This window comes from Euprymna scolopes, chromosome 42, assembly GCF_053919585.1.
Source record: "Euprymna scolopes isolate OS-2025 chromosome 42, ASM5391958v1, whole genome shotgun sequence".
Classification (NCBI taxonomy): domain Eukaryota; kingdom Metazoa; phylum Mollusca; class Cephalopoda; order Sepiida; family Sepiolidae; genus Euprymna; species Euprymna scolopes.
In genome coordinates this window covers 28239862-28263800 of record NC_136523.1, presented here as the reverse complement: position 1 = coordinate 28263800, position 23939 = coordinate 28239862, and the positions used below count along the sequence as shown (strand labels likewise).

General features: G+C 36.2%; 1 protein-coding gene across 1 annotated transcript; it reads right to left on the bottom strand.

The window, feature by feature from the left end:
* Window positions 1-133: 133 nt before the first annotated feature.
* Window positions 134-23939, bottom strand: LOC145266974 (glutamine--tRNA ligase-like). The gene is made up of 2 exons (XM_080122812.1): window positions 23446-23939; window positions 134-2352 (listed from the first exon to the last, which is right to left on the bottom strand). The coding sequence occupies exons 1-2, from the start codon at window positions 23797-23799 to the stop codon at window positions 352-354; spliced, it is 2355 nt and encodes a 784-aa protein (XP_079978938.1). The 5' UTR covers window positions 23800-23939; the 3' UTR covers window positions 134-351.

Genomic DNA, 23939 nt, shown 5'->3' with positions numbered 1-23939 from the left:
CTCTTATTTTATACCATTTTTAATCATGTTTGCTTTTGTGACACTTTTTTTTCTTATAGTGACATCTTCAACCAGTCATTTCTACGATTAAATCAAGAACTTTACAAACACAAGAAATACGTTCACAAAAAGGTAGATGTCAATTCAAAAATTTATTGTGACTTGTACATTATTATATAGTGACTTGTACATTAGATTGTAAATTGTTTAAGGGTTTAGACTTTTGCACAAGTATTTTGATAAAAAAAAATAACAAAAAAGTAAAAGATAGTAAAAAATGAGTCAACTTTTCCAGCGATTGTATTAAGGGATTGAGGGGGTAAAAATGGAACCAAGCAATGAGAGTTCAATTTAAGATTTATTTGGGTCTTCTTTAAGGGTCACTGTTCGATTAAATACTAAATGATCAGCAGTCGAGTCCGGGTCCACGCTGAAGAAACCCATCCGTTCAAACTGGAACTGAGTGAAGACCTTTGAATCCCTCACAGACTTGTCGACCAACGCTCCAGAGACCTTCACCAGCGAGTTTTTATTAATGTCGCTGAGATAACCATTAGGCACTTCATTGGTGTCTTCCGGATTCTTGTGATGAAAAAGGCGCTCGTATAGACGAACCTCGCATTTGAGTGGATCTGATACCCAATGAATAAATGCTTTCGGTTTGTTCTCCGAGCTTTTGTTGCAACGGACGTGAAGTTCGGAAGGGTTGCCTTCGTTGTCGTTAATCACCTTTACGACTTCGATGGTGAAGCCAGCGTGGCGAAGACCAACAGGTTGGTTGGTGGCAAGGCGCTTGTAGTTCTTGTCGGCCAGCTCTTTGAAGTCTTCTCTTTCGATGAAAATCTGGGCTGAAAAGGGGACAGTGTGAGTTCCCTTGCTCTCGTCGGCTGGGAAATTCGGAACTGTTACTTTCCCACAATGACCATCCGGGAAGTTCAGGATTTTCACAGACAAAGGGCAAAGTACTGCCATTGCCCTGGGGGCATTGACGTTGAGGACATCCCTGACGCAGGATTCAAGGAGAGCCGGGTCTATAACTGTCTGTGCCATGGTGACGCCAACTTTGGCACAAAAGAGATTGATTGCCTCCGGAGGAAAACCCCGACGACGAAGGGCAGTCAAAGTGAAGAGACGAGGATCATCCCAATCCTGGACGTAATTTTCGTTTATGAGTCTGGCGATCTTTCTTTTGGAGACAACAGCGTAGTGAAGGTTAAGGCGTGCATACTCCCACTGCACGGGGCAGTAAAGGTCGAGCGCATTGCACAGCCAATAATATGAGGAACGTCTGGATTGAAATTCTTTCGTACACAAAGAGTGCGTGATATTCTCGATAGAGTCACACAGACAATGAGTGTAGTCGTACGTTGGATAGATACACCAATTGGAGCCCGTACGATGATGAGCAGTAAATTTAATACGGTAGGCGACAGGATCTTTCTTACCCTCCTCTAAAGTAGTTTTCATACGTAGCGTTGCGTCCCCTTCGTTAACTTTCCCCTTACGCATGTCCTCGAAAAGACGCAGCGATTCCTCGACTGGACGATCCCTCCACGGTGAATCTGCGACATTGAAACCTTTCAGATCTTCAGACTTCATATGGCAAACATAAGCATGTCCTCGCCGGATCAAGTCGACAGCAAGATCGTACAGCTTCTGGAAGTTATCAGAGGCGTAAGTTATTTTCCACGGCTTGTAGCCCAACCACTCGACCATCTCACGAATGCCGTGGAAGAATTTTGCTTCCTCCTTTTCCGGATTTGTGTCATCGTAACGGAGATAACAGTGACCACCCATGGATCGAGCATAACCGAAATTAAAATTAATGGCTTTTGCGTGGCCGATATGGAGAATGCCGTTTGGCTCAGGAGGAAATCGACTGTAGACCATCCCTCCAGTCTCTTCCAAATGTTTCTTCATCAGAGTCATTGTATTTGGTGTGATAACGTAGCCGTCAGTCTTGTAGTTTTCGCCGGGTTTATGAAACCGTACAGAGTTCCCAACCAGTTCCATAAAACTTTTGACGTGACCATCAGAGCCGAGAAAATTTTCTATTTTGTCGTCTGTTTTGTTGGTCGCAGCCGCCTTCACTTGAGCGTTCTCTGTCTGCTTGGAGAGTTTCACTTTACTCGGTTTGGCCAGGTCGGCTTCAGTCTTTGGCCCGAGGAGGTCAAGGACCTGCATGTCTATCTCATGCTTGATTGCTTTTCCGTCCGCCCATTTTAAAATCGCTCGAGCTTCACCCATCAGCATTCCCATGTTGGTGTGGTATCGTTTTTCAAGCAAGCTTGCTTTGTGCTTAATGATGACCTTTTCAACAGCTGATTCGATCTGGTCAGAAGTTACGACAACCTAGATGGGAAGAAAAAAATTATGAGGATAAATAATAAAATACAAGAAGAAACAGAACAGATAAAAAAGAAAAAGAAAAAATAAATGGAAAAATATAACAAAAAATAGAAAAAGAAAAGGGAAAAGAAATAATAGAAAAGTAAGACAAGAAAAACACAAAGAAAACAGAAAAATAAATAAAAACAAGTAAAAAGGCAAAATAAAGGAAAAAAGAGGAAAGGCAAAACAAAGGAAAAAGGAAGGAAGGAAAAACAAGGGGAAAAAGAAGGAAGGAAAAACAAAGGGAAAAAGAAGGAAGGAAAAACAAAGGGAAAAAAGAAGGAAGGAAAAACAAAGGGAAAAAGAAGGAAGGAAAAACAAAGGGGAAAAGAAGGAAGGAAAAAACAAAGGAAAAACAAAGGAAAAAAGAATGAAGGAAAAACAAAGGAAAAAAATGAAGGAAAAACAAAGGAAAAGAGAAATAGGAATGAAAAGCAGAAAAAGAAAGGAGAAAATATAAAAGGAAAGGGGAAGGAAAAATTAGAATGTGAGAAAAAAGAAAAAAAAATTAGATAAAAAAATTAATGACATTTCATAAAATTTAATCAAATTGAAATTCACAAAAAAAGGGGAGATAATTTACTACAAGATTTACTTCCCCTTTTCAGGTTTTAACGTTTAAAATCTAATCTTTGTTTCAGAGATTCGATTCATAAGATTTAAGGTTAAGCTGAATTGTAGAAATGGAAATTATGAATTCCCTGCACAAAACAGTTTTCAACCATTTTTATATCATTATTAGAATGATGAAAACTAAGATATAATGATACTAAACCTTATCTCTAGAATGCAATATTGCAAATTTAATCAAAATCCGTAAGATAACTAATTAAAAAAAAACAAACAAAAAAACAAACAAAAAACAAACTTGCCTGAAATTCAAGACTTGAAAATTAAGAAAATCTTACTTAATTGGTACTTATCAACTACTAGCCTGGGTGCCCAACGTTGCCCGGGTGTTTGGAGATGTGTGTTGAGCAAAAAAAAAAAAAAAAAAAAGTGGTAGTAGACAGGCTGGCTCGAACCAGTACCACGAAGGAGGAAAAGAATGTGAAAAAACAAACAAACAAAAAAACAAAAAAAAAAACAAAAAAACGTGACGTCTTTGCTGTTGTGTTCATCGCCAAACCGGAAGTGGCAATGGTTTAAATTAAGGCTAGTCAATGAAAAAGGGGGGGGGATGACTTTCGAAAACATTGGAGAAAAAAGCGACCCCCTCCTTGTAGAAAAGTGCCCAGTTGAGGGTGAAGGAAGTAAGGTTTTTAGCCAATTTTTTGATATTTGTCGTCCGAAGGGTCAAGCTTCAACATAATTCCAATCTCGTGAAAATCTGTTGCCTCTGTCGAAAGTTTTAGGCAGACATACATACATTTAAACAGACGGCCGAGATTTATATTATAGATGAATCAAATTTAATTTATATCTGTAGGTACCTCCAATGCAAGACACATTTTTACCCCCACCGCCCCGCCCAACTGTAATTTAGTTTAATATTATCATTATACCTAAGGAAAAAAAAAAAAATCTTAAATTAATTTTTAAAACTTAAATAGAACATTCCAATATCCCACGATATGAAGTTTTATAAGTCTCTCCATGGCTGTGTGTAAAACGTCATTATCATACACATTAACTGCAACGTCATCATTTTGGGTGTTTGTGTCAATTTCTATAGATGGGCATTATAATGGTTAATGGAAGTAACGTTTTGTTTTTTTTGCCTTTTCTGCTTTTTTTTATAGATAAAAACAATATAAGACTTTTGTAAAATAAATAGATTTTTATTAACGAATTACACAGACAAGAGTTAATAAAATAAAATTTTAACATCTTCTGTTGACACATGTACCTAATGTTTTAAGCATAGATTTTTGAGTAAGGCTTTCCAATTTACAAAAAAAAAAAAAAAAAAAAAATGTTCATATAATAAACAATTACTATTGACAATTAATTATAAAAATTCAACTACAACTAGAAATTATTTTAATTGGTAAAGATGATTATTTCTGGCTGGGTGGGGGGTTCAACTTGATTTTAGCGCCTATTTAAAAGAAGAAAAAAAAATTTATGGAGGTCTTTAATTAATAAAATTAACAAACAAAAGTGAAAAAAAAAACACTCCTCTGATTAAATTAAAGCAACTAGCGGCTTCCGTAAAAAGTATGCACAATTCCACGTGGATACAAAATGACGACTTGGCTTATTATGCATAAAATGTTGATTTTACACAAAAATTTCCACATCCCTAGAAATCTGAAATATTCGCATTTTTGGTGCTTCTTTGGAGTAAGATCGAAAATCGAAATATTCAATTTCAGTTAACACCAAATGGCATCTACTTGATTGTCATGTTGAAATTAGTAAAGTATCCCAAAATTATGATATATGATAAAGTAGAAAATTAATTATTAATGAAAACAGCTTTAAAAAAAAATTGCAAGTTATACTGAAATAATAAACAAAATAAACAAGGGGAGGTAACTGCATTCTCTCTTGTTATCTCTCCCCTCTCCCCCAAAAGAACACCGTTTCAATGGATGGTTACACCGTGAAAATTCATGTTTTATGTAATACTGCAGTAATATGTTACCAATTGCAACATGACAGTTATGTAGATAACATTGGCCTTTTGACTGGGAACAAACTGTAGTATCTGTTCTGATGCTATACTTCAACATTTCTGTCCTCGATCAGTGGAGGAGAAATCCTTCTAGCCTGAGGCAATTTTTATTTCTGTTCCTAATCAAAGTGTCCCTTTCTGGGGAGCTGGATTTGTGTCTAACTCTGTCCTCGTGGAGAAGCAACTGAATAGGACCAATGGTTTTTAACAGAAATTCAAGTTTGTGACTTTAATTTTTGTTCTTATTCTGAGGAAGCGTTGAATTTGCAAGTGGGAAATTGTGTCCAAAATACTTTGGAATTCCCTTCCTGCTACCTGCTTCCCTGACTGTACTGATATGCAGAAGTTTAAATGTAATGTAAACCTACATCTTGCTAATCTTTTCTAGGCAAGTTCTTGATAAGTGACGACTCCTTTGTAAAATAATATGTCCAAGTGGCGATATGCCTTGTTAGGAATGAATGCAAGCGAAAAAAGTGATGCCTATTATGGAATGAAGTTCTCCAAAAAAAAAAAAAATCACTAAATTTGATAAAGTCACTTTTTTTTTTTTACGGATAAAAATCAAGTTTTAGTGATGACAATCGCAACAACAGTCATCTTAGAAATTTCAGCTATGAAGAAGGGAGGGCGCAGATGAGATATCTTAATCTAATTCTTGAAGTTTGTCAAAACTCACATTAAGTTCTAATAATTTTATTAATAAAGTGCATCCAAGGATGGAATACTGCTACCATATCTGGGCAGGAGCTGCTAAAAACAGCCTATCCTACCTTGACAGAGTACAAAATAGACTTTGTGGCTTAGTGGGGGATGCCCTTTTCTCTACCCTGCAACCTCTCTCCCACAGAAGAAACGTTGCGAGCCGAATAAAAAACATAAATTAGTAAATATTTTGAACAAAAAAAATCCAACCCTACAAAAAAATAAAAAAAAATAAAAAACATAAATTAGTAAATATTTTGAACAAAAAAAATCCAACCCTACAAAAAAATAAAATAAAATAAAAAACATAAATTAGTAAATATTTTGAACAAAACAAATCCAACCCTGCAAAAAAAAAAAAAATAAAATAAAAAACATAAATTAGTAAATATTTTGAACAAAACAAATGCAACCCTGCAAATAAGTAGGTAAACTTTGCAGCGTTATTGTGATATGGCACACAAAATTGATTTGCAAACAAATAATTTCCCATTAGCAGACAAATTACGAGAAAGCAAATGCCCGTTTACGTATCCCAGTTTTATTGAAAGTTTATGATTTTATCTTTAGTACCAGCAATGGAAAATTAAGTTTACAAAACAGCACGTATAAAAGAATCGTTTTTGGCATTGGACATTTGGCAGGAATTTTTCTGATTTGAATACTCAAAATGTTAAAATTTTTCTGATTCCGGTTGATTGGCCCAACCCTAGGTTATTTATTTAATTTTTTATTAAAACATTTTTTTTTTATAAATGTTGCTCCAGACAAGGCATGAAGCCATGTGATATAAGGAGTTCAAAAGAACGAAAGATGGTTAACGCAGAGACAGATGATGCCAACCGACTTTAATCTTAAAAAGACCAAAGCTTTAGGTGGGAGGAAAACAGTCAGAAGGAAGGGAGTTATTGGAGGGGGGGGGTACTGGAATAGCAAGATATATTAGAAAGAGGGGGCATGAATAGCAAATTGATGGAGATCACCAGACCAAGGAGTTAAACAAGCTGGAAAAAATAAAGCAGGGAATCGATCAGGCAATTCTGAAGAAGAAATTAAAATTCAGGGAATTTTAATTAATTGGTGATTATGCACAGGAAGACGAATGAACACATTTCTAAAGAAATGGCAGAAACACTAGAGGATGACCTCCAATCTGTAGTGGAATGGGGACAAAAGTGGTTGGTCGCGTTCAATGCTGTCAAGACTAAACTAGTTTCATTCAATAATTACAAGAAACCCTCTCTACCACCCATAGCAATGGCCAATGACTCTTTATCTGAGAGTCCATCTTTCAAACTCCTTGGCCTAACGTTCACAGGAAACATGAGTTGGAACAATTACATTGAAGGCATTGCCAGGGCTGCTGCAAGAAAGGTAGGCTCTCTCTACCGTGCTAGAAAACTACTAACACCCGAAAGTATCCTGTACCTCTATAAGGTCACCATTCGCCCATGTATGGAGTATTGCTGCCACATCTGGGCTGGTGCATCTGCTACTAGTCTCTCGCTCCTTAACAAGGTTCAAAAGAGAGTCGCAAGCCTGATAGGCCCTGAACTGGCATCTAAGCTTCAGCCTCTGTCCCATCGACGAAATGTTGCATCCCTCTGCCTTTTCTACAAGTATTTTAGTGGTGAATGCTCTGACGAACTGCAATCACTTGTGCCCCCACGACGCGAGCACCCTCGACAAACCCGAGAGGCTACTAGATCCCACCCCCACACTGTAGAGATCCCTAGATGTAAAAGATCTTTTTACTCCAATAGTTTCTTCCCCAGAACCGCAAGACTCTGGAATTCCATTCCAGGTCCCTGCTTCCCCAACAGTACTGACGTGCAGAAGTTCAAGTGTAACGTGAACCGACACCTTGCTGCCCAAATCCCTACATAGTACCCCAGTAGTTGTTTCCCCTGATAGTAGCCCCCTACACCAAAGTGGCAATTTGCCTTGTTTGGGGTGAAAATGTAATAAAAAAAAAAAATAAATAAAAAATAAAAAAATAAAAAGAATTATATATATATATATATATATATATATATATATATATATATAAAGTGAATGACAAAGGTCTATACTCCAAAGTTTATGATGTTGATCATCTTATAATTTATTCCTTTAATTCAGTTGACATTTACAATTCTTATAAATGTCAACTGAATTAAAGGAATAAATTATAAGATGGTCAACATCATGAACTTTGAAATACAGACTTGTCATTCATTCACTATATTGCTCTGTAATTATATTGAGCTTCTTAAATAAGGATTGGTATGTATTATTAGGAAATATAGTAGATTTCCACAAAAAAAAAAAAAAAATTAAAAAAAGAAAAAAAAAATTGTATATATATATATATATATATATATATGTATGAGGTTATTATTTTCCAGAAGTAAAGTAACCAATGTTGCTTAACGAGGTTAATGCAAGAGTCCTCAATACCGAAGTAGAACAGGGTATACACTTTATTTCTTTTTACATAAGCAGTAATGTTGCTACACAGTAATGTCGCGTAATGGTTAACATACTCGACCATAGTACATATTGTCTGAGGTTCGAATCCTTGAACAGCCAAACTATGCTGATTAGAGGTAGTACCTCGAGACCCATGTTGATAGATTACTGTTTATATATATATATATATATATATATATATATATATATATATATATATATATATATATACACACATACATACATACATACATCGTGTGCCCGACAATGACGGCCAGTATGCAAGTCTCCTAGATCTTTTTCTTACAACTTGCCCTGAACTATGTTCAGTTTCCGTTCTGTCTCCTCTTGGATCTTCCGACCACTCAGTTGTATCAATTAAGATAAAAATGAAATGTAATGTCCTCAGACGTACCTCTCCATCGTACAGTATATCGATACACTATGGCTGACTGGGATAGTTTCCGTACATTTATATCAGATCTTCCTCTGCGTTCCATGTTTAAAAAGGATGTGTCGTCTATAGTATCAGACCAGACAGAATGGTTAATTGTAGGTATACACAATTTCATACCCTCGAAAAAGTTCCAGCAAAAACCTAACAGCCAGCCATGGTTTTCTCCAGAATGTGCTGCTGCTATTGCACACAGAAATCACTTTTTCCACTGCTTCCAACGTAATAGATGTATGGAAACTAAAGCCGCTTTCAGGACTTCCAGCAACCATTGTAAGAAAGTAATAAATAAAGAGAGTTGTATGCTCAGTCCGTCAAGTCCAAAGTAGCTGAGCAGCGGCTTGGTTCCCACCAGTTTTGGCAAATTGCAAACAGAATCCTGAACAGAAGTGTGTGCTCTATCCCAACTATCATCAATGGACCTGAGTTAATCTCGTCAGCATCAGACAAAGCCAAACTCTTTGCCAAGAACTTTGCAGCCAATTCTACCCTTTGCGACCAAGGCCGCCAACACCCAATATTTCCTCCTGTATCAGAAAACACACTATGTGATATACAAATATCTGTATGTGATGTTGCCAAGCTAATCAAAAACCTTGATTTCAGTAAAGCAACCGGCCCTGACGGTATTCCAATTATAGTACTCAAAAAAACTTCAACCAGAACTAGCACCCATACTTACAAAACTGTTTAAACGTTGTCTTAAGGAAAATTGCTTCCCATCACCCTGGAAAACCTCATCAGTATGCCCTGTATTTAAGAATTCAGGTGATCGTTCATCCCCCTCTCAGTACAGGCCAATAAGTCTCCTGTGCGTCATGGGTAAGTTACTGCAATCTGTGTTAAATAGAGAAGTAATCAACCATCTCAGCAAAAATAACCTTCTTAGTGACACTCAATATGGTTTCCGTTCTGCTAGATCTACAGCAGATGTGCTTACAGTTATATCTCATAGGATTAGCGAATCTCTCGACAGAGGTAACCTTTCTAGGGCAATTGCTCTTGACATATCAAAGGCCTTAGGTAGGGTATGGAATAAAGGTTTACTTCACAAGATCTCCAGTTATGGTATAGCTGGAAATGTCTTCTCAATTATTAAATCATTTCTCTCTGATAGGTTCATAAGAGTAGTAGTTGATGGGCAAAAATCAGAAGCTCACAGTATAAATGCTGGAGTCCCTCAGGGGTCCATCCTGGGCCAAACTCTTTTCCTGATCTACATTAATGATCTTCCTTACATCATTCGTATCCTTACATCACATCCTTACATCATTCGTAGACATTTTTGCTGATGACACTACCATCTATGGTAGCACATCTAAGACAGTAAACGACCAAGTTCTCTCCGATTCTCTCTCCTCTGATCTTGATCATGTTGTACAATGGGGAAAGGAGTGGCTGGTTACTTTTAATGCATCTAAAACCAAGCTTCTATCTTTACATCATCAAAGTTCTGATCCCCATCTGGCATCAATTAAAATGAATGGCTCTCGTCTTGGGGAGGCCTCAAGTTTTGACAGGCTTCTGGGCTTGACCTTTAGTCCTGATCTTAAATGGAATACGTACATCAAATCTGTTGCTAAGGCCGCTGGAAAAATGGTCGGATCCTTCTATCAATCCAGTAGATATCTCACTACTGATGCAATTCTCTATCTATATAAGAGCCAGATACGTCCAAGGATGGAATACTGTTGTCACATATGGGCAGGAGCTGCTAGAAAAGACTTGTCCTGCCTTGATAGAGTTCAAAATAGACTTCGTGGCCTGGTGGGAGATGTCCTTTTCTCTTCGCTGCAACCTCTATCTCACAGAAGAGATGTTGCGAGTTTGTCTCTGCTTTATCGTTATTTTCATGGAAAGTGTTCGACTGAGCTTCAATCTATGGTCCCCCCCTCGCCAAACTTTCACAAGAAACACTAGACTAGCTGAAAACATTATCAATAATTTTCCCCACTCTTTATCTGTGCCTAAACCTAAACATAGATTCCATGATCAAAGCTTCTTTCTTAGAACTGCACGCCTGTGGAATTGTCTTCCGTTTTCCTGCTTTCCAGCTGTCTATAATATGGTTGTCTTCAAGTCCAACGTGAACAAGTTTCTGATGAGCCGTTCCACTTAAGTTAACAAATTTACCGAAGTTCCATTACTATTGATTACTATATTGTCCTTTTGACTACTCTACACTCTTTAACCCTTATCCTTGAGTGGCCGATTGGCTTTGATAAGTGGTGACGCCTATGTAAAAAAAAAAAAAAAAAAAAAAATACACATATCTATGCTAGCAAACTGCCTGGCGAATCTTGTATTTTGCTCAGCCCCAGCTCTATGACGTCATGTTTGGCGTCGGTTTCTATGATGTCATAGTATATCTATCTCTCGTCATACAATGATGTCATCTATGATGCCATTGTAAACAAACAAACAGGAATATTGCGGACTATCATCCTCATCTTTTAGTTATGGTTTCACAATGTTTCGGCCAACTATTCCTCTGGATTTCATCAGGTGGTTACCACGACGGTAACCACCTGATGAAGGCCAGAGGAATAGTTGGCCAAAACGTCGTGAAACAACAACTAAAAAGATGAGGATAACAGTTATCGAATAAAATAAATGAATAAAATACTCATCTCAAAAAAAATTAAAAAAAAAAAAACAAAAAAAAAACATAGTATAAAACAACACTAGCGAATAAATACTGGGAACTCAAAGAAAGCGGACATTCGCTGGTAGTCGAATGGAAAATAATGAGACAAGCTACCACATGCAGACATTTAGACGACCCATGTAAATTATGCCTCCATGAAAAATTTGCTATCCTGTACTTTAAAGAACCTCAAAATCTATTAAACTGTAGACGAGAAATAGCAAACAACTGTGTTCACAAAATAAAACTTACTCTAGGATAGCGATACAAAATAGCTTTAAAACTAACAATAACAATAGAAAACAAACAAATAAATAAATTAAATAAACATGAATATACATAAACGATAACACATATATGTATATATATATATATATGTATATATATGTGCATGTGTGTGTGTACACATAGATATATTTATATATATATAAAAAAAAAAAAAAGGAAGGAAAACGTCTACCTTAAACCACTAACCTAGTTCTAAAACAGATCCTTTGTTTGATAAAATGCATGCCCATTGGCTGATAGGAAGGGGCGCGGTGGATACTAGAAAGCTGATTGGCTAACTAGAAATCCTCAACATATATAAAAACAAGAAGCAACCACAGAATTCGCGCATAAGCTTGACGAATCCTATAGTGGATGAAACGCAGAATATTCAATCGCCATATATATTTTATAAATTACTATATATATATATATATATATATATATATATATATATATATATATATAGATGCTATTTGTTTTTGTGATACGTCTTGAATGAATTCAATTATTTACAAAAGTGCATTTTTACTTAAATGCTAGTTGGGAATAATTTTCCCATTAACCAATTTGGTATCCCCCCTCACATGGGGAGTGGCATATATATTATGTTTAAAATATAATTATCCACAGACACGTGTTTCGCCGTCTACGACTCAGAGTGGCTGAATATATATATATATATATATATATATATATATATATATATTGAAATGGGGAGGTTGCACTATTATTATGCCCTCTAAAATGTCTTAAGATATCACAAAGAAATTAAAATTGGGGGAATATTTTACTTTATAAACATATGAGGTACCTGAAATTTCATAAAGGGCTTTCATACCCCCTCCTTTCTTGTCAAGTTTGTATAAAACTAAATATAGCCCACACTACCCAATCTTAGCTTTGTTTAAACATTCAATTAGATTAGTTTAAGAGTGAATACATAGAAATATATCAACAGATACACAACTTTATGAAAATAGGGTTTGTTTTAGGATACACGTAGGTATGAAAAAGGTGGTCAACAAATAAATGTTATGAAATTTATTGGGTGGGTTTTTAACAGTATTTTGTTTTATTTTTAAGTCATTATCGAGACTTTGAATATTTAGATGTAAAATCGTGGCCATTTTTCTTGTTCTCATGTAATGCTAAACACTATTTGTTTTTCTGAACAAAATAAAAGGTTCTAAAGTTAAAGTGAGTAAAAAAAAAAAAATTTTTTTAAATTAAAAAAAGCGTTTCCAGGTAGGTAGAAGAGTAACTTATCTTGCCTTTGATACCATTTGTTATATATTTGTTGTTTTTTACCACTTTTTTTCGTACTTATGTTTTCATGTAACGCTAGACTATTTGTTTTTCGAAACCGAATAAACGTTTTAAAGCAAATAAAAAAATAGCAAAACCTTATCTTGCCTTTGATAACATTTCTTTGTAAATTTTTGTTAACACTTTTTTCGTACCAATGTGTATTGTAAAACTAAAACAAATCCGAAATAGAAATACAAAATTGCATCATTTCATTTAACTAAAAAGCAAAATCAAGGTCAAAAAGATAAAAAAAAAAAAAAAAAAAAAAAAAAAAATTCTAGTAACACAAATCGAATTCAACGAAAAAGAATGAATTTATTTCCAAGAAAGAGAAAAATATGGTTAAGCAATTTTTTTTATCTTCCAAGCAGTGAAGTAAAATGGGTCAAAACTGTGTCAATAAATCAGAGCTGCTGGACTTAAAATCCTACGATACCGGTTCTCAGTCATTTAGTTCAGAATTAACTTATGTGGAAGTTAAAGAGATCATACTAATAGTTAATTTGAAAAAAAAAAAAAAAAGATTTTTTTTTCGGAGAGAAGGGCTAAACTGTCTGCAACGATGAAGCTCTACCCAATTAAGAGGAGCAAGGCTGGAGAACTATAAGTTTTGGTTCTAGCTAATAGTACCCACATCATATTTTTCTTTATTTTTAAAACTTTTGAAATCGCTACTACATATTGGGTACAACTATATATATATATATATGTCATCCACATACAGTACTGGTTTTGCTGTATCACAACTCATCAGTGCGGCTAGACTAGCACCTTTCCCTAACCGTGGATTGAACCCACTATCATCGTGTTGATAGTCGGCAGTTCTAACCACTGGACTACGGATCGGTGCTCGTAAACGTATTCACCCATTACTTTTACCGTGCTTGAGCTCTTAGTTTGTTTACAAACAAACAGCACGCTTCACTTATATAAGTTAAAGTGACCAGCTAAATCAAATCGCTTGTCATATAATCAAGGAATGTATTTGGTCGAAATTTATTAATTTCAGGAACAATTGAATTTTGTCACCGTTCGCCAATGCAATTCTATCAGTGCGTAGAGTTGTGATGCATGCAGCTTTTTTTTTTTTTTTTTTTTTTACACACAAATCCATGGGACTATATTTTTGTATATTCGCACATGTAGACAGTAAACAGGTCGGAACATTCTAGAAAATCTATATAAAAAGTCGGGTTTGTATTACTGTACACAGATTCAAAAAAGTTGTCAAAAAACAAATATATAACAAAAATGTTATCAAAGGCAAGATAAGTTACTTTTCTACCAAACTGGATATATTTTTCGTGTTTTTATTCAATGTAACATGTTTATCCACCTCGAAAACCATAGTGTTTACCGATGTATTGGAAAATTCAAGATGGCGTCTGACTCTCTTTAACACAGTAAGTTTGGGAAAAGGTGTTATAAATAAAAAACTGGATAAAATACTGTTAAACCTCACTCAATAAATGTTACCGTGACATAGGTTGACATATATTCGGTGGGTTTTTAACCGTATTTTGTCTAATTTTTTTTATTTATAGCACCTTTTCCCAAACTTACCGTGTTAAAGAGGGAGTGAGGCGCCATCTTGAATTTTCCAATACATCGGTAAACACTGTATGTTTTTCGAGCTGAATAAACATGTTACATTGAATAAAAACACAAAAAATATATCCAGTTAGGTAGAAAAGTAACTTATCTTGCCTTTGATAACATTTATTTGTTATATATTTGTTTTTTGACAACTTTTTTTAATCTATGTGTACAGTAATACAAACCCAAAAAGCCTGGCACGCCAAAAACAAATCCGTCCAGACGTCATTATTGCAAGTTGTTTCCCCGCTACCCATAATTATCATACAAGTTTGATTCTGAAAGCCATTAAAAAAACTGCACTGCTAAGAACATCAAGCTGAAACTGATATATTACTCAATCCTTTACTAATGAAACTTACGCAAACAACAAAGAACGAATATTTTTCCTTGCAAAACTCTTATCTTTCTAGTATACCTTCATTCGCGATGTTTCTTCATAAAATATGTTGATAATAACAATTTCCTCAATTGTGAAGGATTTCCTTAGTCAAGAAAGATTTCCAACCAATACCGTTACAATTTTTTTTTTTTTTACATTGAGTTCACCACTTATCAAGGCCCAATGGCCACTCAGGGATAAGGGTTACACAAACATTTTTTTCTTTCTTTACTTGGATTGTAATTCTGGATTTTTGTCTTATAAAAATGCACTTTTCCCTGCTTTGTTCATGGGCTTTATCTTATTAATTTCATGCCGATGGGTTGGTTGTTTTTGTTTTACGGCATATCAACCCTTTTCGGGTTATTTAATGCCGAATCCAAAGATTTTGAAGAAAAATTTTTTTAATAGAATATATTTGTTGTTTTCACGTGGGCCACACCACTGGATATAGTTTAAGGTCATATCCAGGACCTCCATTGAGGGACTTTTACCCTCTGCAGGGTGGCAGTCAGCATATTCTAATATTATTTAATGCCGAATCCAAAGATTTTGAAGAAAAATTTTTTTAATAGAATATATTTGTTATTTTTACGTCGGTTTCTATTCAACCCATAGTTGGGATCCTAACAGGTACTACCACTCCGGGTTAGAGTGGACCTGGGAGCAATGGTAATTAAAGGGTGGCTCCACACTCCTCAAAGCCCACAAGCTGGGGCCTCACCACTGAATATAGTTTAAGGTCATATCCAGGACCCCCATTGAGGGACTTTTACCCTCTCTGCAGGGGGGCAGTTGCTCCACCGACAGGGCCCATGCGGATGGGAGATCACGAACATATAGGGTTAAATACAAATTACACATCTCCTATGTACAAAAATAAACTAGTTCTGGTTAAATAAAAATTATCAGAGAGGCGGTAGCACTCTCTATATAGGGATGGCCCGTACACGCCTATATACGCCTACAAAACAAAACTATCCAAATCTCAACAAAAATCAACTCATAAGTTTCAAAAAGCACATATTCTTACAGAGAAGCGTCTTACGAATCCAGCGAGTGTCAGAACGTCGGTTAAAATGTCAAAAGAGAGCAAAAAAAAGGGGTACAAAAATGGGCAATTGTTCTGCTTTCTTCTTTCTTTTGAGACGATGTATCTCGGTGTACGAACGGTCTCTGACAACAGTTCAAGCATCAATCGACTGCTCTTTACACGGAGAAGTGCAGTGACCCATCGCTTTTTAGCTAACTCCATAATTAAATAAGATTACGTGTAATAACAAGTTTTAAACACTATATTAATTTGAGTTTTAGAATTTGTTTCAGAATGTTGCTATTTACTGATGTTTTTTTGTGTTCTTGTTAGGGAGAAGAATTTTAATTTATGCTCCCGTCACACTCACAAATTCGAGCTTATATATATATATATATATATATATATATATATTAGTATATGATTAATCAGAATCGGAAAAATCAGAACTTTTTCGAGTATCGGAATCGAAAAAATTTGTGCCTGAAAGATGCCAAAAGGATTCTTTTAATTATCTTGTCCCTGTTGATTGCAGTGTAATGCTAGTTCTGTGCAGTTCTAGGAGGTCCACCTTCTCAGGCTTTGCCTTCTCCCTTTGAGAAGGGTTTAGTTTATTGCTAATCGCCTGAGGAATGCCAACAGGCCTGCCCAGGCACTTTCTGCAGGTCAGAGTATCCCTCCTCGGGCTGACATCTCCCCCCCCCCCCCCCGGACTCTGGTGTCAGTTCTTGCAGTGAGAGAGAACTAAATACCTCCAATATCTTCAGACAGCCCGATCTAGTAGCATTTGACACATTTGCATTAAATGTGATCCATAATAATTAGGCATCAAGCAAGATTCCCTGAATATCAATTTCTTCTTAAGATCCTTTAAGCTTAAGCCTTATATTTTAGACATTTTTTAGGATCATAATTGGAATATGCATTAAATACATTAGAATTTCTTTTAGATGAGGCTGGATAATTCGTAATCTTTGGAAAATGCATACTACTATTCTTACCATTATTATTGTTTTTCAAGTTTGAAAAAGATGCAACTGAAGGTTGGAGATGTTGGATATTGAGTTGGAGCAATGCCAATAAAACATTTCAGATGATCTACATTCTTGTGTCACAGAGGGAGAAATTATTGATAGTGGTTTTAACTAGATGAATGTTTTGTGAAAGTTTAGCAAGGGGGGGGCATAGATTGGAGCTCAGACGATCACTTGCCATGAAAATAGATAAAACAGAGACAGGCTCGCAATGTTTACATATTTAATTTCTCTCACTTCTCGTGTTAATTTTCTGATAGCCTGGAGATAGATTACCAATCAACAAGGTCAAGGGTGACTTTGTGACCAAGTTAGAATCTCCAACTTGTTGGATATTGAGCCAGGCCGATGCCGATAAAAATCGGAGGTGGGCACATGGACATTCCAGATGGATTTTTATTTACATTCCCATGTCCTATAAAAATGACCTGAATTGTAATTATCACCAAAAACAAAGAAAGGCTTACATTCCATGTCGGGAAGTTAGAATTGTGCAAAATAAAGAACATTTAAATATTTACATTTCAGGAATGTCAATTGATGTCTTTATAAGACTCAGTTTACATAAACAACCAGAAAGAGGAAAAGAGAAGGTCAACAGTCATCCAATATTATTGACATTGTCCTCCATCGCCTGCCACACACACACACACACACCCTTATAGCTAAACATAGTTATCTTATTCTGTCTCTCTCTCTTTTGTCAATGGCCAATGAATTATAAATAAACTTATATCTTGAAAAAATTTGCCTTGTTGATTTTGAGAACAAAAGAATTGTCAGGTGTATATATAATTTTGCAAGCACTTCAAAAATGCAAATTAGAACATTATATATACATTCAATAACAACAGAGGTTATCTATCTGGTCAGGCTCTTTACCTGGATCAATGTGACTCTCTCGCTTCAAATTTCCCTGCCTTCTATCAGTTGCTTCAGATCTTCAGGATCAGAGTTGGTGTCACGTGCAATTTGCTGAATGTACATGCATCTAGGCCGTTCTTTGTTCATACACCTATGCCGTGGAATCCATAATCTCTTGCTTGTTCCTTGCTCTTCTGGAGTGACTGGCAAACTGTAAATGTCACTCCCTGATGGTAGTAGATATGGCAGGTAGGTTGCCATAAAGTTGCTGCTTTGTGGGATGATCTTGCCAAGATATATTTAAAACTGTTCATAGCATACAGCTGTATGCTTTCTAATTTTTTGGTGAGTGTCCAGGTTGTAGCACTGTAAATAAAAACAAACTCCACCACCGCTCTGAATTTTCAGTTTGTCAGTTAGCCTTGAAGTTCATACTTATCCAATGCAGCCCATGCGAATTTCGATATCTCTCTCCGTGGAACCCATGTTGCTGCCTAAGTACTTAAATGCAGTGACTTCTTTCGGTGTTATTCCATCTAGAGTTTTGATCTCCCCTTCTCTGTTGTCATTTGCAGACTTTGAGCTCATCTAACACACACAAAAAAAAAAGTCAACAGCGGTTACATTAATCAAAAACGTTAAAAATAAGCAATATAAGAATGGTAGTCCGAATAATTCAAATACGAGAACCTCAAAGAGTGAGCATGCTCTCGTTCTATCAGCCATGACCATGTAGAAGTCCTAAATAATTCATAATTGTATTCTGTACCTTATCCCCCGCGCTACGGGATCTATGGCATAGTGGATAGATTACTTGGTAAAATTCAGTTGTAAAATTACACCCTTCCAGAAGTTGAAAGTTCAATACTCAGTGTGGGTGACCGAAAAATACAATTGTTATTTCACACTTCTATACAGTCCTGGTTCACGTGGATTAAATAAAGGATTTTCTTTGAAATTTCATGCAGATTCCCGAGTTTGACAGAAAGATTTGAAGTTCGACAAGATACACCTGAAGAAAGTCGGAGATTACATCGACCGAAACATTGTGAAAATGACACTTGAGATGAGAACTGTAGTCTGCAAAATCCGAATAAATTATTTTCATAGCAAGTGCTCGACTGAGCTTCAATCTTTACCCCATCTGCAAGACTTTTGCAGCAAGAACTCATCTTGTTACAAGCACTGTCAACAATTTTCCCTAATCTCTTCTTCCTATGTCGTGGTATTGTTCATGCCGTAGATGAAATCATGGTTAGTGTTCTCTGTAGGCTTCGGTCCATTACTTGTTCTCAGAGTCCGATGGTACTGTTAACACCCATTGCCCTGCATATCCAGTCTAATATCCTTATCCTTTGCCATCCCCTGGCTCTCTTTCCATCAGTTTTGTTCTCCAAGATGTGTCGTTTGATGCCCTCTTTTTCACACAATCGGTGTCCAACTACTCTATTGGTGCCCAAATCCAAGCACAAATTCCATGAACAAAGTTTCTGTTCTAGAACTTCCCACTTGTGGAACTTTGTACCACAGGCCTGCTTTCCAGCTGATTACAACAGTCATTTTCAATGTTAGCAAGTTCCTGTTGAGCCACCCCCTTAAATAATCAAATTCCACCAACCACTACCGATCACTAAGCTCTTGTCTCATTGACCACTGTACACTCATTGACCCGTATCCTCACGTAGCCTTCAGGTCTCACAAAAATAAAATGATATAAATAAAAAATTTTCAAGCCTCATCTCAAAAATTCAGAAACAAAAAAAGTCTATTTTGCTGCCATGAAATCAAATATGGAATTGGTATAATTGGTGCCCTTTATTATTCACCCAGTCATCAACCTGAAGTTCAGGCACTGCCACCCTGGACTTAGGGTTAGTGATGGGGGGCTAATGAAGTGTATTTACAGGGTTCGTACAGATTTTCGAAATTATTGCAACACAAATTTTTTACTGAACATAAAGAATACGATTTTCAAGACATTTTGTATAGTTTCAAGGAATTTTTCAAGGCAATAATAGAAATAAGGCCTTTTCAAAGCAAAAGTAGACATTCAAGGACTTTTCAAGCTTGTGCAAACCCTGATTTAATTATTTCTTGAAAATGGAAAAAAAAAAAAAAGGGTTTGGCATTTGTAAGGATTGGCCACACAGTTTCAGTACTTACAAAGTCAGTCCCAAGTGGTGATGAAAACTCCTGACTTAGTTCTGGAAATGACTAAAACATCATAAAAACAGTTGACGATTTGAAAACCCAAAAAGAAATGTACAAAAAAAGACAACACTAGGAATGTGAGGGGAGGGGGGGGGTTAGGGTTAGATTAGGGTTAAAATTATTATGTAACAGTATTTTTTATGAATTTAGTAGAAAAATAAAAGCTTTTGTTAAGAGTGTGATTTTCACAACGCTTCGGTCGATGTAACCTCCGACCTTCTCCAGGTGTATCTTGTCGAACTCAGAGGTTATATCGACCGAAACGTTGTGAAAAATCACACTTGCTAGATTTATTAAACACGGGTATGTTTTCACGTTCAGAATGCTTACTACATGGGACCGTTATTTTAAAGCGTCAATTATGTAAACACAAGTTTCATTCCGCATTTTTATTATTTTCCTACGATAAAAAAAATTTTTTTTTTAAATGTATTACTAGTTTATTTTGTCCTTCTTTTAAATGGTACAAAAGTTATATTGATAATATTAACTTATAATAAAGTTACATCATGTTATATATAAGGGGGGGGGTAATTTTGTGGTAAATTTTGGAAGTACCTATGAACTAAACACATAAATAGATTTTGTTATTTCATATTAATACAGTGATTTCGAGTTCTTTGTCAAGTGTTGTTATTTCTATTTTATGTATATGAGGATGTGATCGGGTGACATCTTACTATTAATCAGCGATCTCGTTAAATTTACCTTTAACGGTCCCGCGGATATTCCTAATCCTGCACCTGCAACTTCAGTCCTAAAAACTGATAGATCCCGATTATGGAATCGGGAACACTGACCCACCCACATCCTTACATGTCTTTAAAGTCTTTGTCCTGACAAAGATTTCAAAATAAAAAATAAAATGAAACAAAATGGTGGTAACCCCACCCAATAAATGTTATCGTCACAGTAACATTTATTGGATGGGTTTCTAACAGTATTTTGTATAATTTTTTAGTTTCAACTCATTTTCTAAACTTCATATATTTAGTGGTCAGCTCTTTTGTTCACATATCGACGGAGGCAACCTTTCTAGGGCAATTGCTCTTGACATATCAAAGGCCTTTGAGAGGTATAGCATAAAGGTTTACTTCACAAGATCTCTAGCTATGGTATAGCTGGAAATGTCTTCTCAATTATTAAATCATTTCTTTCTGATAGGTTCATAAGAGTAGTAGTTGAGGGGCAAAAATCAGAAGCTCACAGTATTAATGCTGGAGTCCCTCAGGGGTCCATCCTGGGCCCAACTCTATTCCTGATCTACATTAATGATCTTCCACATCACATCCTTACATGATTTGTAGACATTTATGCTGATGACACTACCATCTATGGTAGCACATCTAAGACAGTAAACGACCAAGTTCTCTCCGATTCTCTCTCCTCTGATCTTGAGCATGTGGTATAATGGGGGAAAGGAGTGGCTGGTTAATTTTAATGCATCTAAAACCAAGCTTCTCTCTTTACATCATCAACATTCTGATCCACATCTGGTATCAATTGAAATGAATGGCTCTCGTCATCAGGAGACCTCAAGTTTTGACAAGCTTCTGGGCTTGACCGTTACTCCTGACCTTCAATGGAACAAGTACATCAAATCTGTTGCCAAGATCGCTGGAAAAATGGTAGGATCTTTCTATCGATCCAGTAGATATCTCACTGCTGATGCAATTCTCTATCTATATAAGAGCCAGGTACGTCCAAGGATGGAATATTGTTGCCACATCTGGGCAGGAGCTGCTAGAAAGGACTTGTCCTGCCTTGATAGAGTTCAAAATAGACTTCGTAGCCTCGTAGGAGATGTCCTTTTCTCTTCCCTGCAACCTCTATCTCACAGAAGAGATGTTGCAAGTTTGTCTGATGTATCGTTATTTTTATGGAAAGTGTTTGACTGAGCTTCATTCTATAGTCCCCCCCCCGCCAAACTTTCACAAGAAACACCGTCTAGCTGAAAACACTATCAATAATTCTCCCCACTCTTTATCTGTGCCTAAACCTAAACGTAGATTCCATGAACAAAGCTTCTTTCTTAGAACTGCATGCCTGTGGAATTGTCTTCTGTTTTCCTGCTTTCTGGCTGACTACAATATGGTTGTGTTCAAGTCTAACGTAAATAAGTTCTTGATGAGCCGTTCCATATAAGTTAACAAATTTACCGAATTTTCATTACTAATGATTACTATATTGTCCAATTTCAACTGTACACTCTTTAACCCTTATCCTCGAGTGGCCTCTTGGCCTTGATAATGTGGTGATGCCTGTGTAAAAAAAAAAAAGAAAAAAAAAAAGAAAACACTATATTATTTTCGAACTGATTGGACGTTTTAAAGTGAGAAAAATCACTAAAAACTTTTCCAGATAAGTAGAAGAGTAACTTATTTTGTCTTTAATAACATTTATTTTTTTTACACTTTTAAATTTTAGACCACTTTTCCGTACCTCTGTGGATGGTAATACAAACCCTACAAAAAAAAAAAACTACTTGATCAATTTACGTAATTTTTGGAATATGACATTTTCGTTCTGTGTCGGATACGTATATATAAAGATTTTGGTACTTATACAGTAGTACACTTATTGGTGCTAGTGCAGAGAGTGATCCGCGCTATTTTTTTAAATCGTATTTCCAAGTTTAATTAAAGTTTTATGATATGTTTTTTTATTCAATTGTAAGGTTGAAGTATAGAATAGGTACAAAACACCTTCCCCTCCCTATGTTAAGAATGGCTTTTTAAATAATAACGTTATTATTTACGCCCGGATCACTCTCTGCACTAGTACCTACTTATTGTACCGTGCAGAAATAACGTTATTAAAACCATTCTTAACATGGGGGGGGGCGTTTTGTAATTCTGTACTTTCACCTAACAAATATATTGTAAAACTTGAAAAAAAAAAAGTTTGGTACAAGCATAAACATTAAGATTTTTTGGTCAGATTTTACGACGTCCCCCGGCCCAGCGTATTATAAACACCCTCCAAAACCACCTCATGTTAAGAACGGCTTTCGAGGTTGGTGAGTGTTTATTCCGAAAACCGTTCTTAACATGAGGAGGTTGGGGGGTGCTTATAATTCGTCGTAAAAATTGACCAGATTTTTTGGTACTACTACAGTTTATCGCCGAAAATGGAGACATCATTTTTTAGGGTACCTGTCGTCAGAATCAGAGGGAGAAATCAGCGTTTTAAACTATGATCGAAGCAATGAAGCATGAAAAAAAAAAAAAAAAAAATTAAACTAGATAATGATTACTTCTGGAAAGAACTAATTAATACGTGGCCCAACAGCGTAGTATAAACACCCCCACCCCATGTTAAGAACGGCTTTCGGAATAAACACCCCGAACCTAGAAATGGCGTCTCCATTTCCAGCGATAAACTATAGTAGTACCGATTTTTTTTTCTTTTTTTTTTTTTAAATCGATTTTTCGGAATTTTTGTTTTGAAGCACGGATAAAGCAAAAACTGATTCTTACCCCAACGCCACATGCTTCGTGGAACTGGTCGAAATCGATGGGGTCAGTCGGGTTGGTCAGCAAATAGTTAAGGGCCGAATCAAGTTGGAGGTCGGTAGCCAGTCGTCCCGTGGCCACATATTCGGCCAAGAGGGGCAGACGGTTCCGGATTTGGGACTTGATCTTCGTGGCGAGATTGTAAAGGAGTTTGCCGGCATCTTTGCCGATGTCGTTATCACACGTGTGGCGGGCGGCCACCTCGATGCTCTGCTTCAGGGTGAGGCACAACGCCTCATTCTTACACGTCTCTTTCGCCTTCTGCTCGCTGAGGCCGATGCCAACGAACAGTTCCACCAAACCCTCCTTGCTAGCCATGAGGGCGTTTCTTTATTTATATATATATAAATAAAAAAATCAGCCGTAGATTTGTTTTTTTCTTTGTCACAAGTTAAAGTTTACAACAGCCGGTAACAAAAAAACACACAAGTCCAAAAAAATAAGTTTAAAGCGTTGAA

Bases quoted from the DNA above. Each gene is read 5' to 3' on its own strand.
- LOC145266974 (XM_080122812.1), bottom strand. From the start codon at position 23,799: ATGGCTAGCAAGGAGGGTTTGGTGGAACTGTTCGTTGGCATCGGCCTC. The intron at 2,353-23,445 runs GTAAGAATCAGT...CTTCCCATCTAG, and splicing joins ACGAAGCATGTGGCGTTGGG to GTTGTCGTAACTTCTGACCA.